At 36.2% G+C, this 18,174-nt stretch overlaps 1 protein-coding gene across 2 annotated transcripts in view; it reads right to left on the reverse strand.

Moving 5' to 3' along the window:
• The window catches only part of EDIL3 (EGF like repeats and discoidin domains 3), a 476,676-nt gene that overhangs the window by 294,248 nt on the left and 164,254 nt on the right, over nucleotides 1–18,174 (reverse strand). Inside the window, exon 3 of one of the 2 annotated variants that reach the window (XM_069592585.2) lies at nucleotides 11,208–11,237. The exons of the other annotated variant lie outside the window; for it this stretch is intronic. Within the exon in view, the coding sequence (XP_069448686.1) occupies nucleotides 11,208–11,237 (30 nt within the window). The remainder of the gene's footprint in view (nucleotides 1–11,207; nucleotides 11,238–18,174) is intronic. 2 annotated transcript variants of the gene reach the window in all.

An 18,174-nucleotide genomic window follows, 5' to 3' on the forward strand; every position in this document is an offset into this window, starting at 1 on the left:
AATCACCCAGCCTCTCTGCTGAGAATGAACTGCAGAGGGGCTGAGGGTACCAAGAAGAGAGCCACTTAGAAGGCTACTACATGATAGACCAAGTGTGAGAAGATGACTTGGACAAGGGTTATTGTATATGAGATGGCAAGTGATTATGTGCAGTATATATTTTGAAGGAGAGGTTAAAAGGGTCTGGTGAGAATGGAATGTAGTGGGAATCTTTAGGGTTGACCCTGACGATTTTGGATTGAGCCACGGACATGGAGGAGATTATAAGAGCAACTAGATTGAGGCAGAATGTTTTTTGAAAAAGCAAATATTCAATTGGGATGAAGGTAGGCAAGAGGATTTTCATTTCGCTATTTTATTATTTTTAAAATGTCTACAAGGTCCATAAATGACTAAGGTAATCAGATTATCCTTTAAAATAATAGGAAAAATTTTGTACATTATTAGGTACAGCTTTATAATATAGTTCATTTGGGTTTTCTATAAGATGGTATAGAAAACCCAAATGAACTTTCTGGCCAGCCTTATATATGCATGACACACAAAAAATGAATAACTATTACTTTCACAGCTGAAAGAAATGGTATATGTGATCCTTACAGCAGGCCTTTTATTAATCCATTTTATAGACAATGAACATGAAACCTATAAAAGGAAAATACTTCATAGGTAGGAGGCAGCTATTTCTAAGTGAATAAAAGGCAGTTTGCTACAACAGAGTAAGCATAAGTTTCTCCGGAGAAACCCGAATTGAATCCTCCTTTCGTCAGTTGCTTACTGTGTAACCTTGGACATATTTCTTTAGGCTTTAAAATTAATTCAGTGCTTTCCCCTTTAATAGGAATATATATATCTGTACATATGTGTGTATGTATATATATATATACACACATGTATTTAAATGGGAATATTTAATTTAATTAGCTGTATTCTTTTATTGTGAAAATTAAATTAAACATTGCACATAAAACACTCAGCACATTGCCTGACAAATGATCATAATCAAAATAACAACAATAATATGGGAAACAACACTGATGATAATGAATGTAACAGCAACAGCTTAGAATCCCTGTGCTTATTATAGGGTAGACGTCATATAGTAACTCTTTCAGTTTAGTTCAGTTCAGTCACTCAGTCGTGTCTGACTCTTTGCGACCCCATGAGTCGCAGCACGCCAGGCCTCCCTGTCCATCACCATCTCCCTGAGTTCACTCAGACTCACGTCCATCGAGTCAGTGATGCCATCCAGCCATCTCATCCTCTGTCGTCCCCTTCTCCTCCCGCCCCCAGTCCCTTGCAGCATGAGTCTTTTCCAGTGAGTCAACTCTTCACAAGAGGTGGCCAAAGTACTGGAGTTTCAGCTTTAGCATCATTCCTTCCAAAGAAATCCCAGGGCTGATCTCCTTCAGAATGGACTGGTTGGATCTCCTTGCAGTCCAAGGGACTTTCAAGAGTCTTCTCCAACACCACATTTCAAAAGCATCAGTTCTTTGGCGCTCTGCCTTCTTCACAGTCCAACTCTCACATCCATACATGACCACAGGAAAAACCATAGTCTTGACTAGACGGACCTTAGTTGGCAAAGTAATGTCTCCGCTTTTGAATATGCTATCTAGGTTGGTCATAACTTTTCTTCCAAGGAGTAAGTAACTCTTTAACGTACCATGTTTTATCCTTACAGCAAATCTTTCAGAAGATAGCTATTGGTCTGAAGATAAAAACACCTAAAGGCATAGGCTTAGGCCTTTAGGTCCATAGGTTTTACCCTGCCCATCATGAATAGGAAAATTCAACCCCTTCCTGAGCCAACACATTTCTGGAATATTAAATTAATACTTCTTCAATGCTCTATTTGTAATAAACTTTGAGGTGAAACTTTGGACAACAACAACCAAAAAAGGACAAGGACAATTGGAGAAGGACTTAGAGATAAATACAGTCATAGCAAAGAAGACTAGAAGTTAAATAAGGCTTGAAGTCCAAGTGTATACAGATAGTGGGACAACATGTATTGGTCTATTTTCCTGAAGCACATAGGTTGAAAATTAAAATATTTTATATTTATATAACGTTTACTCATTTTTGGTGATAGTTCAATTTTGTCTGTCAACTTGGGCTAGACTGGGGCACCCAGCTGCTTGGTCAAATACTAACCTAGATACTGTTGTGAAACTATTTTGTCAATGTGATTAACATCTATAATCAGTTGGCTTTAAATAAAGCAGATTACCCTCCATAATATGAGTGCACTTCAACCAATTAGCTCAAGGCCTGGACAGCAAAACCAGATTTCTCTGTGAAGAGAAACTTTGCCTCAAGACAAACAGAAATCCTGTCAGAGTCTTCAGCTGGTCAGCATTATAGATTTCAAACTTGACAGCCCCACAAGCACAGGAACCAGCTCCTTAATATAAATCTCTGTATTTTATATACTTATATATATTATATATCCTTTTGATTCTGCTTCTCCAAAAACACTGACTGATATATTTTTCCTTTCCACTGATATATCTTGATTACTATTTTTGTTTACCTTAATAAAATATCAAACATAAAATAAGAAAAATACTATCTACCTATAATAGAAATTTAAATAACTATTTTTCTCACAATTCAATACCACTATCAAGTATTTATCAAAAAACAACCATATTTTTTTAATTAAAAAAAGAAGCAAGCACTATTTGGCCTTTTCACCACTGTCTCAGTGAATTGGCCAAAGCTAAATTTTTAGAAGGAATTACTTCTTTCCTATTCCACTGAGAATCTACAAATAATGACTTCTCACTATTCTTTAAAGATTGCAGCAAAAAACATTTCAGTTTTTAATATGTAAGCCATTCGTTTCTCTAGGGGATCTTCCTGACCCAGGGAATGAACCTGGGTCTCCTGCATGGCAGGTGGATTTTTTAGTCTGAGTCACAAGAAAAGCCCATAAGCCTACTTAGTATGTATTTATGAGCAAAGGATATACTTGATAAAATAATTAGTAATCTTCCTTTATGCACTAGAGGGAAAACAGACATGCCTGTATAAAAAAGGAGAAAATGTGTAATAAACGTAAAATGAAACAAAAAAGGATGTGAAACTTTACTGTAGATTCCCAAGGAAATAAAGTGCTAAGATCAAAATGAAAAAGCAACTCATGTTCATTAGAGAATAATATGGTTAGATATCACTCCTTTTAAAATGCATAAGTTGTAGAATAATTGAGCATAGTCTGCCATGCAGAATTAAATTCTACAAGAAAACAGAAAGGAGATCTAGAAGAATCTGCACCACAATTAAGAAAATCAGAAAGTCCACGGTAAAGAGAAGTAATGCTTTTGTTAGACTAAAACTGAGCATTTCAAAAGTTAGAGAAAACTACCTAATCACTGGGTCCTGTGGTTAGCTTCCATTTATATATATATATATGGATATTATAAAAATCTGTTTGCAATGCAGGAGACTTGGATTCGATCCCTGGGTTGGGAAGATCCCCAGGAGAAGTGAAAGGTTACCCACTCCAGTACTCTGGCCTAGAGAATTCCATGGATTGTATAGTCCACGGGGTTGCAAAGAGACACCACTGAGCAACTTTCATTTTCACTTTCATGTATACATATATGTGTGTGTGTGTGTATTTATTTTAAACTATATATATATATATATGAAGTTTCTTTATAAAACTATGAATATACATTTATAATATAAAACTATATTAAATCTTTATTACTGCTAAGGTGGCTCAGTGGTAAGGAATTCTCCTGCCAGTGCAGGAGATCCAGGAGACATGGGTTCGATCCCTGGACTGGGAAGATCCCCTGGAGGAAGAAATGGCAACGCTCTCCAGTTTTTTGCCCAGAGAAATCTCATGGACAGACAAGCCTGGATGGCTATAGTCCTTGGGGTCACAAAGAGCTGGTCGTGACTAAACAACTGAGCAGGCGGCACTGCACATCCTCAGTGGCCAAACTGATCACTTCAAAGATGAAACACATTAAAAGATTTAGAAGGAACTGGTAACAATGATGAAGCTCTGGTGTGCTGAATTACCACTGCCTCCACCTCTGATGGGCATCACGAAGGTCACAAGAATTCTTTTATAAACTATTGTATCCAGGCAATTATCTCTGTCATTACTACCATTTGGAATCAGATGTTAATAGGCCACAAATACAGATGTACATTTAAGTAAATGATGAAATTTTAACTTTATAAATATATGAAGAACAGGATAGCATTTACAGTGTAGTGTTTTTAATAAAGCTGATTGCTAAAAAGATTTTCCTTTTACATTCATCTAAAATTTCCGTTTTTTTCTAATATTTTTATTATATGAGCTAATTCAGTATTAATATTTATTTTATATATTCAAAACTCAGTCTCTTTCTTTGATATTAAAAAACTGACATATGACAATTAAAGCAATTACAAATCTTCCCTTAGGCAAGAGAAGAAGGATAAAAAGAAAAAAAATCAAGTTTTGCTTTTGAGTTGTTATGAATAAAAAGCTAACTTGCAGCTTGATTAATTTTAGCCACCGATTTATCATACAGCTACAAGATCTCAACTGTGTCATTTTCTGATGGATTGATCCCATTCAGTAATATTTTCTATTTCCAGTCTTCTTAATTTTTATCATGACTTAATTAATTATTGAGAAGAGGTAGTAAGAATACACAGAAGAACTATACAAAAAAATCTTAATGACACAGATAAACATGATGGTGTGATCATTCACCCAAAGCCAGACATCTGGGAGTGCAAAGTCAAGTGAGCCTTAAGCAGCATCACTAGATGGTACTGGATGTGATGAAATTCCAGCTGAGCAATTTCAAATCCAAAAAGAGGATGCTGTTAAATGCTGCATTCAATATGCCAGCAAAATGTGGAAAACTCAGAAGTGGCCACAGGACTGGAAAAGGTCAGTTTTCATTCCAATTCCAAAGAAGGGAAATACCAAAGAGTGTTCAAAATTACCGCACAATTGTACTCATCTCACACGCTAGTAAAGTAATGCTCAAAATTCTCCAAACTAGGATTAGTACATGAACAGAGAACTTCAAGATGTCCAAGCTCGATTTAGAAAAGGCAGAGGACCAGAAGTAAAATTGCCAATATCTGTCAGTTCATAGAAAAAGCAAGACAATTCCAGAAAAACATCTACTTCTGTTTCACTGATTACGTTAAAGTCTTTGACTTTGTTGATCACAGCAAACTGGAAAATTCTTAAAGAGATGGGAATACCAGATCACCTTACCTGCCTCCTGAGAAGCCTGTATGCAGGTCAAGAGGTAACAGTTAGAACCAGACATGGAACAACGGACTGGTTCAAAATTGGGAAAGAAATATGCCAAGGCTGTATATTGTCACCCTGCTTATTTAACTTATAAGCAGAGAACATCATGGAAATGTCAGGCTGGAAAAAGCACAAGCTGGAATCAAGATTGCTGGAAGAAATATCAATAACCCAGATATGCAGATAATACCACCCTTATGGCAGAAACCAAAGAGAAAATAAAGAGCCTCTTGATGAAGGTGAAAGAGGAGAGTGAAAAAGCTGGCTTAAAACAACATTCAAAACAAAACAAAAAAATCATGGCATCCAGTCTCATCAGTTCAGTTCAGTTCAGTCACTCAGTCATGTCCGACTCTTTGTGACCCCATGGACTGCAGCATGCCAGGCCTCCCTGTCCATCACCAAGTCCCAGAGTTTACTCAAACTCACGTCCATTGAGTTGGTGATGCCGTCCAACCATCTCAACCTCTGCCATCCCCTTCTCCTCCAGCCTTCAGTCTTTCCCAGCATCAGGGTCTTTTCCAATGAGTCAGTTCTTCACATCAGGTGGCCAAGTATTGGCATTTCAGCTTCAACATTAGTCCTTCCAGTGAACATTCAGGACTGATTTCCTTTAGGATGGACTGGTTTAATCTGCTTGCAGTCCCAGGGACTTTCAAGGGTCTTCTCCAATACCACAGTACAGAAGCATCAATTCTCCGGTCCCATCACTTCATGGTTAAATAGAAGGGAAAACCATGGAAACAGTGACAGACTTTATTTTGGGGGGCTCCAAAATCACTGCAGATGGTAAATGCAGCCATGAAATTAAAAGATGCTTGCTCCTGGAAAGAAAAGCTATGACAAACCTAGAGAGCATATCAAAAAGCAGAGACATTACTTTGCCCACAAAGGTCTGCATAGTCAAAGCCGTGGTTTTTTCAGTAGTCATGTATGGATGTGTGATCTGGATTATAAAGAAGGCTGAGCGTCAAAGAATTGATGTTTTAGAACTGTTGTGTTGGAGAAGACTCCTGAGAGTCCCTTGAACTGCAAGGACATCAAAACAGTCAATCCTAAAGGAAATTAGTCCTGAATATTCATTGGAGAGACTGATGCTGAGGCTGAAGCTCCAATACTGTGGCCACCTTAAATGAAGTGCTGACTCATTAAAGACTCTGATGCTGAGAAAGATTCAAAGCAGGAGGAGAAGGCGATGACAGAGGACAAAATGGTTGGATGGCATCACCAACTCAGTGGATTGAGTTTGAGCAAACTCTGGGAGATGGTGAAGGATAGGGAAGCCTGGTGTGCTGCCATTCATGGAGTTGCAAAGAGTTAGACATGACTATGTGACTGAACAACAACAAGAATTAATTTGATGAATATTTCTAGAGAGGTAAAATAATAGCTTCTAAGTCAAAACAAAGAAAAATGAAGAAATTTATATGACAGCAAGCTGAATTTGATAGACCTTATAGTTAATAAATTAAATTTATATAGATTAGTTCATTTGCAGCAGTTAATTTTCTAATGTAAATGTCTTAATTTCTTAAAAGACAGACAAAGGCATTAGTGTAATCAATTTATCAAGTCTCTCCTTATTATGAAATTTAATAAAAGATAAATGAAAATTGGATTTGTGCAACATGGGAGAAGCATCCGCTGACTTAACTTTATTAAAGAGCATTATTAAAGTTATAAACTGATCTGTATTTTACACCTACAGATACATACACACACAAACACTCTTAATATTTGGACATCTTTGTTTTGAAGGCCTATTTTTCAGACCACTGTGTGGTGAACAGAGCAACGCAGTTCTGAGACTATAAAAGAGAATAATTGATATTGCAATAGCTGGAGGATATTTTGAAAGAGAGTTACCAAAATTATTTGAGGAACAGCAATATAATTGGAGTACATATATCACCTCTTAATATGAGTCATTTGAAGTTACAGTATCTGTTATGATTGCTCCAAAAATATGAATCTCATTAGTTTATAATTAGATCTTGGGCTATAACCTAGTTTGACAGGATTTCTTATATAGTTCATTTGTGTTTTTATACTCAATGATAAGATGTTTAAATACCTGAACATAAGATTCAACTAAGATAAATAAAAAGAAACTTCTGGTAGTTACAGAACCAGGTGTTAGGTGAAACTGCCCTAGTAACTCAGATGCTACAAATATGTTGCTCTGGGCTAATGCATCCCATCTGAACATTTGGAGATAAAAATAATGAACAAATGGATGGCTCCATATTCAATATGGGGATACAGCTCCATGAGGAGTAATGCAGATGTGACAGGTTTTTTTTTTTTTTTGCATCCCCTCTATAACTCAACATGCACACAAAAGCTGTTACTAGGCACTTGCTTTTTGCACGGCAATTTAGAGGTTCAAATAAGAGAAATTAGGTGTATTTGAAAACAGACTAAAGACACAGTGAAGGATAAAAATATTGTAAATAGAATTATATGGGGAGAGAGTAGAGGGATCAGTTGTCTGTTTTAATGCTGCAGTCATAATAATTCTAAATATAAGGCAAACAAAATATGCGCTATTATAAAGAGAAAAGCCCAGATCATTTTGTAGAATTATAACACAAGTAACACACTCTCTAATATCTCATTAATTTTCTCAGAGTTATAATGTCTCTATTTTTATACTATCTGTTAGTCCAGACAGAAATCTATTATTTCTCTAAAATATATTCTGGACAATGAGAATTTGTCATGATTATCAAATTATAATTGATTAGTTCTGTATACTTCTGGGGTAATAATAACTTAGATTTATTATATAAATCTCTACCTTCCAAATATTTAATAAATAGTATCATTCAGTCACAGTGTCCAGTAGGCCCCTGTATATTTAGATAAACCATACACATATTTTTAAATAATAATTTTAACTTTTAATTCATATTTTAACATCTAGTGATCAGGAACCTGTGATGCTTTGGCAGCAATAAACACCTCCATTTACTTCATTTCTTCTACTGTTGAATTTTGAAGAGTAGCAGATCTCCTACTAGAAATATCTGAATTATTTAATTTAAAGAAACTGTGTCAAAGAACTGATGCTTTTGAACTGTGGTGTTGGAGAAGACTCTTGAGAGTCCCTTGGACTGCAAGCAGATCCAACCAGTCCATTCTGAAGGAGATCAATTCTGGGTGTTCTTTGGAAGGAATGATGCTAAAGCTGAAACTCCAGTACTTTGGCCACCTCATGCGAAGAGTTGACTCATTGGAAAAGACTCTGATGCTGGGAGGGATTGGGGGCAAGAGGAAAAGGTGACTACAGAGGATGAGATGGCTGGATGGCATCACAGACTCAATGGACATGAGTTTGAGTGAACTCCAGGAGTTGGTGATGGACAGGGAGGCCTGGTGTGCTGCGATTCATGGGGTCACAGAGAATAGGACACAATTGAGCGACTAAACTGAACTGAAAGTGTATTTTAAAAAGTCACTGTCCAATTATACTGTGAATCAGAAGGAAGAATGTGAAACTGATAAAGCTATCATAAGGGGACATATAAAAGTTTAATCCAGGTACAATTACTGTGTCAAACAAATCACTGGGTTTCACTGATAATTTAAATAGAATCAAGAAATAACAGGAAATAAAGATAGAGAAGGATCACAAAGGATAAATTAAGCAAGTCTGAACCTGGAAAAGATCATTCTAGATAAACTCTGTTGGCAGGAGATGAAAGCAAAAACAGAGAATATTAATAATCCATTAAATATATTATGCATAATATTTTAAATAGACACATTTTGATAAAATAGACATATGAATATAATAATAAATATTTAATTTAGAAAATTATTGAAAAAATTAGGGGCAAGTAGTAGCAACAAAGGACTAAACAATCTAATCCACTTTCCACAATTATTCATAGTCTTTATGAAATCAGGCCTTTACTAACCTCATAATACCACATCAAAAGTTTTAATAGAACTATACAATTATATTTTTTATTATATATTTTGATAAAATTAAAGGAATAACATTTGGTTCCCAGTGGCAGTGCAATGTAAAAGGAATGTCTGCTTTATTAAATGCAAATTTTCTTAATGTAATATTCATGTGAAATTATTTAAGATATTACTTAAGAATACATTTGCTCTATTCTAATTGTCTATGCTAAAATCACACCAAAAATCCTGGTCATATCTGAAAAAAAAATTTTTTTAAGCATAATTTAAAGTCTATGATGTTCAGATCATTCTCAAGTTAAATATTTGTGCAGGGGAAGTATTTAGTTGCATTTACAAAAGAATTTCTTAATAAGCATAGAAAGTATTAAATTAATTTAAAACAAGAAAATTATACCAAGAAATATTTATATTTTAGGTATTATTTACATTAAGTTACAATTAATCTTCATCATGCAAAAATAATAATTCTTTTGCGAAGTCCCCAAAATTGCTTGGCAGGCAACCTAACAAGGAATGGGGTATAAGAATATTAGAGGAATGAGCCTGGGCTAGAAAGCACGGGCTCACAAGGACTGGTACTCACAGAAAGAAAAGATTCAATTGAGGCTGAGAAACAGTCTGTCAACACTAAAGCCTCAAGTTAGGGCAAAAAATTCAGAAACCAGGCAGTGGAAACTCATAACACATAAGTCTGCCACTGAGTCATATGATTAGGTTGCTCCTAAAAGTATGCTACATAATACTGACTAGAGTAGGAGAAAATTATAGAGAGTTCTTATCCAAATCAGGTTACAGACTATCTAGCAATATTATGAAAATTAAACATTAATTGAGAATTTACCTTATTCTGTGATTCCATTTCAAGACAGCAATAATGAGCATAATGCAATATGGTATTTTTGAAGTTTACCAAAGATATTTGTAACTTGTCTATTTCACTTTCTTCCATTGAATTTTGACTTTCTGAACTACTTTTACAGGTAAAAATCCCTACCCAGTTTTAGAAGGTAGAAATCAAGAAGTCTCCTACCAACTGAAATGTTGTCTCTGAATTGAAAAGACCCTATCTTGTACCCAAGTTCCAAATAACAGGGCTACATTTCACATTTCCTATAAAGTCAAGTCCCATTTGTGTCCATTAGTTTCAGTAACCATTTCCTGCTTGTATGTCTCAGGCCTAACTCCCTCAAACTGCCTAACACAGATTCTGGTGCAAAGGTCTCATCTTTCTCTTCCAACCAGCCTCTGACCTCCATCTTAAGACTTCATCCCTTTTTCCTGATTTTGCTGTCTGCTAGCCTGGGCCTTTTATTGCTTGCTAACCAGACTGGCTGTGGTGCTGACTTTCTTCTTATAAATGTACTGTTGGCATTCCTCACAGATTTTAGTTCAGATCTCAGCCTTTACTTGATAAATGCTGATCGGACAAATGAGGAGCAATATCATGGAGCCAAATTTCAGTATCATTAAGTTATAACTACAGAAATTATTTTCTTAAAGAAAGTGAGTATTTGAAGCAACAACATGATTTTTATCCTTAAATTTATATGAATATCATGTTCAATATCAGTCAAATATGTGATAATGCAATATTCTATCATGGTAAGTCATATTTCTGAAAGTATGTTTTACCACTTTCCTATTTTTCCTTTCAGTCTCATTTATTTTTCTGCATTTTATCATTTCAGTTTTTCTCCCCATTTTATTACTTATTGGCACTTTTCTCAATGTTTTAATATTCCAATTTTCCTTATTCTTTCCTACCGATGTGTTCTGTGTTATGATTTCCTCTGTGACAGTTCATTTTTAATTATTTTCTCTTTTTACTTTAAACTCATAACAATGTCATTTAGTCTGGGACAGTATAATGGATTCAAGAAATAAAGTATAGTAAACTGTGCCAGGTTTCTGGTTGAAACCTGAACAAATACATCTCTATTAAAGGTCTTAAATAGGAATAATTTTTATAGCATAGAAACTTTACCTGCTGAAGTTGGCTCTTCTTCATCTGATGCTATGATAGAGGAAAAGAGATGGAGGGGGGAGTAGGGGGAAAGAGAGGTGGGAGTGAGGTGAGAGGGAGAGAGAAGGGGAGAAAGAGAAAGAGAAAATGAGATTGAACATAAATATATTTCACATTTCTAAGAATAAATAAAAGTATCTGACTTGACATTCTGTGTCATACATTAGAAATTTGTCATTAGATAATTAGATAAACTGATACACATGTTAAATGAACAGTTACGTACTCCCATATTTTTAAATGAGGATTAGAAAAGACCATTCAGTTATTTAAATTGGAATTTTCTGTCCTTTTGCAAACAAGGTTGATTTTTTTTTAGTCTGAGTGCAAATTATATTATAAATAATATTGTTTAAGTATAAATTATATGTTACATATGAATACCCCAACCATCACCACTTCATGGAAATTTTCCATTAGCAAAGAGGAATTAAAAGGTATTGTTAACTGTCAAAAATTTTGCTTCACAAGGTAGAAATTATTTTTAAAAAATAGGAATTATTAAACCTTAAAGTAACTTAGAATCACTCTGAATGTTGGTTAAACACAGAGATTGAATCTTTCTCTTGCCCCAACACATTCACACACAAATACACTCAACTCATGGGTATCACACATTTCAAGATTCAGCAGTGGCAGTTCTATGGTGAAACTACAGGATCCTGCAATTTAAAGGTTGACATGATCCTCTACATGGAAAACCCTAAAGACTCCACCAGAAAATTACTAGAACTAATCAATGAATATAGTAAAGTTGCAGGATATAAAATCAACACACAGAAATCCCTTGCATTCCTATACACAAATAATGAGAAAGTAGAAAAAGAAATTAAGGAAACAATTCCATTCACCATTGCAACGAAAAGAATAAAATACTTAGGAATATATCTACCTAAAGAAACTAAAGACCTATATATAGAAAACTATAAAACACTGATGAAAGAAATCAAAGAGGACACTAATAGATGGAGAAATATACCATGTTCATGGATTGGAAGAATCAATATAGTGAAAATGAGTATACTACCCAAAGCAATTTACAAATTCAATGCAATCCCTATCAAGCTACCAGCCACATTTTTCACAGAACTAGAACAAATAATTTCAAGATTTGTATGGAAATACAAAAAACCTCGAATAGCCAAAGCAATCTTGAGAAAGAAGAATGGAACTGGAGGAATCAACTTGCCTGACTTCAGGCTCTACTACAAAGCCACAGTCATCAAGACAGTATGGTACTGGCACAAAGACAGACATATAGATCAATGGAACAAAATAGAAAGCCCAGAGATAAATCCACACACATATGGACACCTTATCTTTGACAAAGGAGGCAAGAATATACAATGGAGTAAAGACAATCTCTTTAACAAGTGGTGCTGGGAAAACTGGTCAACCACTTCTAAAAGAATGAAACTAGATCACTTTCTAACACCGCACACAAAAATAAACTCAAAATGGATTAAAGATCTAAATGTAAGATCAGAAACTATAAAACTCCTAGAGGAGAACATAGGCAAAACACTCTCAGACATAAATCACAGCAGGATCCTCTATGATCCACCTCCCAGAATTCTGGAAATAAAAGCAAAAATAAACAAATGGGATCTAATTAAAATTAAAAGCTTCTGCACAACAAAGGAAAATATAAGCAAGGTGAAAAGACAGCCTTCTGAATGGGAGAAAATAATAGCAAATGAAGCAACTGACAAACAACTAATCTCAAAAATATACAAGCAACTTATGCAGCTCAACTCCAGAAAAATAAATGACCCAATCAAAAAATGGGCCAAAGAACTAAATAGACATTTCTCCAAAGAAGACATACGGATGGCTAACAAACACATGAAAAGATGCTCAACATCACTCATTATTAGAGAAATGCAAATCAAAACCACAATGAGGTACCACTTCACACCAGTCAGAATGGCTGCGATCCAAAAATCTGCAAGCAATAAATGCTGGAGAGGGTGTGGAGAAAAGGGAACCCTCCTACACTGTTGGTGGGAATGCAAACTAGTACAGCCACTATGGAGAACAGTATGGAGATTCCTTAAAAAATTGCAAATAGAACTACCTTATGACCCAGCAATCCCACTGCTGGGCATACACACCGAGGAAACCAGAATTGAAAGAGACACATGTACCCCAATGTTCATCGCAGCACTGTTTATAATAGCCAGGACATGGAAACAACCTAGATGTCCATCAGCAGATGAATGGATAAGAAAGCTGTGGTACATATACACAATGGAGTATTACTCAGCCATTAAAAAGAATTCATTTGAATCAGTTCTGATGAGATGGATGAAACTGGAGCCGATTATACAGAGTGAAGTAAGCCAGAAAGAAAAACACCAATACAGTATACTAACACATATATATGGAATTTAGGAAGATGGCAATGACGACCCTGTATGCAAGACAGGGAAAGAGACACAGATGTGTATAACGGACTTTTGGACTCAGAGGGAGAGGGAGAGGGTGGGATGATTTGGGAGAATGACATTCTAACATGTATACTATCATGTGAATTGAATCCCCAGTCTATGTCTGACGCAGGATGCAGCATGCTTGGGGCTGGTGCATGGGGATGACCCAGAAAGATGTTATGGGGAGGGAGGTGGGAGGGGGGTTCATGTTTGGGAATGCATGTAAGAATTAAAGATTTTAAAATTTAAAAAATAAAAAACTAAAAAAAAATAAAAAAAAAATAAAATAAAAAATAAAAAAATTAAAAATAAATAAATAAATAAATAAATAAAAATAAAGGTTGATCCCAAGTGATTCTGACACTAGCGTTCTACTGCCCATACATGGATAAGCATGGGTATTACAAAAGGAGAGATCACATTATGAAAACAACTCTCTGCTAAAGCAGTTCATAACTCCACATCTATACAAGATGCCAAACTCTGGGCCCCATTTCAAACCAATTAAGCCAGAGTCTCTTTCAACAATAGTAATTTGGAGCCAGAATTGAGATAAGACTAGGTAATATCATTATAACGTATTGATTATATTGGAGCTATAACTCAAATTGTTAATCATTTTGATTTGTTCTTTAAAGGGAAACATTTTTGAGAAGAGCACAACTCCAAGGGTAATCATGAACTCTGTGTTTGTGGAGGATGGAGCTGCAAGAGTGAAGCTGCAACAGTGAAGCAGTTCACAATGTTGCCTAGAATTCACGTTTCACTAACAGACATCCTCTGTGAGAAGATATTTCTGCTCTGTGCACAAGTGCAACTTAAGCAGAATATTACTGTTGAATTATATTACTCTAGGCAATACTACTTCCTTGGATTTATGAAGTTTTAAAATAAAAATTTACTCAGCTGAATTGCTTATAAAAGAGCTTTGTTCCCAGGTGATTCGTTCATCAAGGTACCACTGTCTAACTAGGGAGAGTTCTCCACTCTTTCCCGTTAGGGTTACATCTGCACAGAGTACACATTAGACAAGCTCACTTTGTGTCCTGACAGTATTTTCCTCTCACACTGTTTGGCTTGTCTCCTTGGCACCAGAAAAAAAAAAAGAAAAAGAAAAATCGAGAGTGCAAACACACTTGGCACGCATGGTGTAGAGAACATACATTTTTAAAAGCTTTTTGCTGCTTTATCATGTCCCAAATACATCACAACATGTTCAAAGAGGAAAACCTTCAGCAGCTTCCAGGAATTCCCTTTTAGGAAAATACCACAGGGGCTTAAAGAAGTGTTGACTTTTATAGGTCATTGTTAGTAAAAGTCTGGAGTTTCAAAAGGAACAACAACCAAAAAAAAAAAAGTTTATAGCAGGTCACTTTGTGTGTGTGAACTGAATTTATAAAAGAAACAAGGAGATGAAGTATACTCTTATTTGACAGACGAAGGGACAGAGGTTCCTAGTGACATAACAATTTGTCTAAGGTCAATTTGAATTTGAGCTCATGTGATTTGAAAACCACTTTTTCCACTGTGCATTACTTTCTCACAAAGTGCTGATTCAGTATCCACTAAAATAGAAAAGTAAACAGGAGAAGGAATCAAGAAATAAGGATTAGTTATAACTATGATAACATTTCTTGGTCTTAGCCTAAGGGAAAAAAACAAAAACTGGATATAAGGGCTGCAAGAGAAATCCCTTTAAGAAATGAAGTGCTGTCTTAGAAACTTTTTCAAGTCCCTTACAATCCAGGGATAGGCAGAGGCAGCTTAGAGTCTGCCTAGATGGTTAAACAAAACATCCTAAGCCTGTAATGCCTACGAAAGATCAGAACTACTAAGATTTTACTTCTTCATTATATATGGAGAAGCAAGAAATTTTAGGAAAGAACCAGCAAGCACAGAAGTAAAGACAATTCTAAACTTACAGGAGTAATAGCAATTAGTCTTAAAGACAAAGCTTCTGGGGCAAGCAGTGCACTAACCTACACTTGAGACTATAATACCTGAAAGAAGGTTTGTAACAAATTAACAATATTAGAATCAAGTCTGCATACAGTTGCATTTCCATGAAACATCTCCATAGTCGTGGTTTCTCATAACGTGCAGATGTAACTATATTCATATTGCTAACTATATTCATAATATTAACCAATATGCATATTATTAAAACAACATTCCCTGGTGGCTCAGATGGTAAAGTATCTGTCTACAATGCGAGAGACCTGGGTTCAATCCCTGGGTTGGGAAGATTCCCTGGAGAAAGAAACGGCAACCCACTCCAGTACTCTTGCCTTGAAAATCCCATGGACGGAGGAGCTTGGTGCAGGCTACTGTCCATGGGGTCGCAAAGAGTCAGGCACAACTGAGCGACTTCACTGTATACTCACAATGTCACATATGCGTTAGGATTGGTATTAATTCACTGTTTCAGATATCGCTGGCAAAGACGGCTTTGTAGACTAACTCATTTCCAAAAAAAGCACCATGAGTTGGAGTACAACCAAAACTCTAAATGGACAGTAGTGGTTTATTTAGTGACATTTAAGTGAAATTAAGGATCACAGAAGTCATCTCATGATATCCAATGATTCCTCACTCTTTTATTTGCTTCTTGGAATTCATGAATCAGCAAATCAAATAAACACAAACATATTTGTGTCACATGCAATTTATTCTAATCCTGGAAATTAAAAACACAGGAAAACTAAAAACTAAAAACTCTGTATTGTTCTCCCTGGTGACAACGTAGATGAATGTACTGAAATTATAGTAATAGTAGGAAAACAGAGAGCAAATGTACATATTTGATACTAAGAAGCTAACCCAGCATGTGGACCACAATAAACTCTGGAAAATTCTTAAAGAGATGGGAACACCAGATCACCTCACGTGCCTCCTGAGAATCTGTATGCAGGTCAAGGAAGCAATAGTTAGAACTGGACACAGAATAAGAGACTGGTTCCAAATAGGAAAAGGAGTACGTCAAGGCTGTATATTGTCACCCTGCTTATTTAACTTATATGTGGAGTACATCATGAGAAATGCTGGGCTGGAGGAAGCACAAGCTGGGATCAAGATTGCTGGGAGAAATACTTATAACCTCAAATATGCAGATGACACCACCCTTTTGGCAGAAAGCGAAGAACTAAAGAGTCTCTTGATGACAGTGAAAGAGGAGAGTGAAAAAGTTGGCTTAAAACTCAACATTCAGAAAACTAAGATCATGGCATCTGGTCCCATCACTTCATGGCAAATAGATGGGGAAACAGTGGAAACAGTGACAGACTTAATTATTCTTTGGGGCTCCAAAGTCACTGCAGATGGTAACTGCAGCCATGAAATTAGAAGACGCTCACTCCTTGGAGGGAAAGTTATGACCAACCTAGACAGCATATTAAAGAGCAGAGAGACATTACTTTGCCAACAAAGGTCCATCTAGTCAAGTTGTGGTTTTCCCAGTAGTCATGTATGGATGTGAGAGTTGGACTATAAGAAAGCTGAGCACTGAAAGAATTGATGCTTTTGAACTGTGGTGTTGGAGAAGACTCTTGAGAGTTCCATGGACTGTAAGGAGATCCACTCAGTCCATCCTAAAGGAGATCAGTCCTGAATTGTAAGGACTGATCCTGAAGATGAAACTCCAATATTTGGCCACCTGATGTGAAGAACTGACTCATCTGAAAAGACCCTGATGCTGGGAAAGATTGAAGGCAAGAGGAGAAGGGGATGACAGAGAATGAGACAGTTGGATAGCATCACCAACTCAATGGACATGAGTTTGAGTTAACATCGGGATTTGGTGATGGACAGGGAAGGCTGGTGTGCTGCAGTCCATGCGGTTGCAGAGTCAGACATGACTGAGCGACTGAACTGAACTGAACTGAAACCAGAGTGGTCCTCTCATTGCCCATAACAGAATCGTCTGGGATTTTGTTAAAATGTCGTACAGGATTTGACATTTGGGTGTTTGGATTTGAATTCTGGCTAATAGCCCAAGTTTTTGCATTTTTAGAAAGCTCATCATGTGCCTGTTATGAACACTAGGTTTGAGAATTATGGCTCTACCCATAAAGTTTGCTGCAGAGCAATGGGTTCTGTTGTTGGAAGTACAGAAGCAAATTAGCAGGCTTGTAGAAAACCCTCTTCAGTGTACACTGTGGTTGCTTCAGCTGCTTTCAATACTTTATCTTGCAATATGTTCACGTTTATTTGGCTTTCTCACTATCAGTGCCTTGGGGGTGATGACTCGCCCTTCAAATTTAGAAAGAAAGTTTGTATCTCAGAACAAAGTAAATATTTTTCCTTGTCCTGCGCACAGTTATTTGTCTAGGTAAGTATATGATCCATTTGGGGACAGTAATATATGAGGACAGGTTTATGTTTGGGCAAGAAGAAGCTCTTGGAATTTACTTCCTTCTGAGAAAGTGTCTGCTAATAACCCTCTCTCTCTCTCACCTCTTCAGACACAGACAAGCAAGTATATGGCCCCAGAAGCAAGT

This window comes from Ovis canadensis, chromosome 5, assembly GCF_042477335.2.
Source record: "Ovis canadensis isolate MfBH-ARS-UI-01 breed Bighorn chromosome 5, ARS-UI_OviCan_v2, whole genome shotgun sequence".
Lineage (NCBI taxonomy): Eukaryota > Metazoa > Chordata > Mammalia > Artiodactyla > Bovidae > Ovis > Ovis canadensis.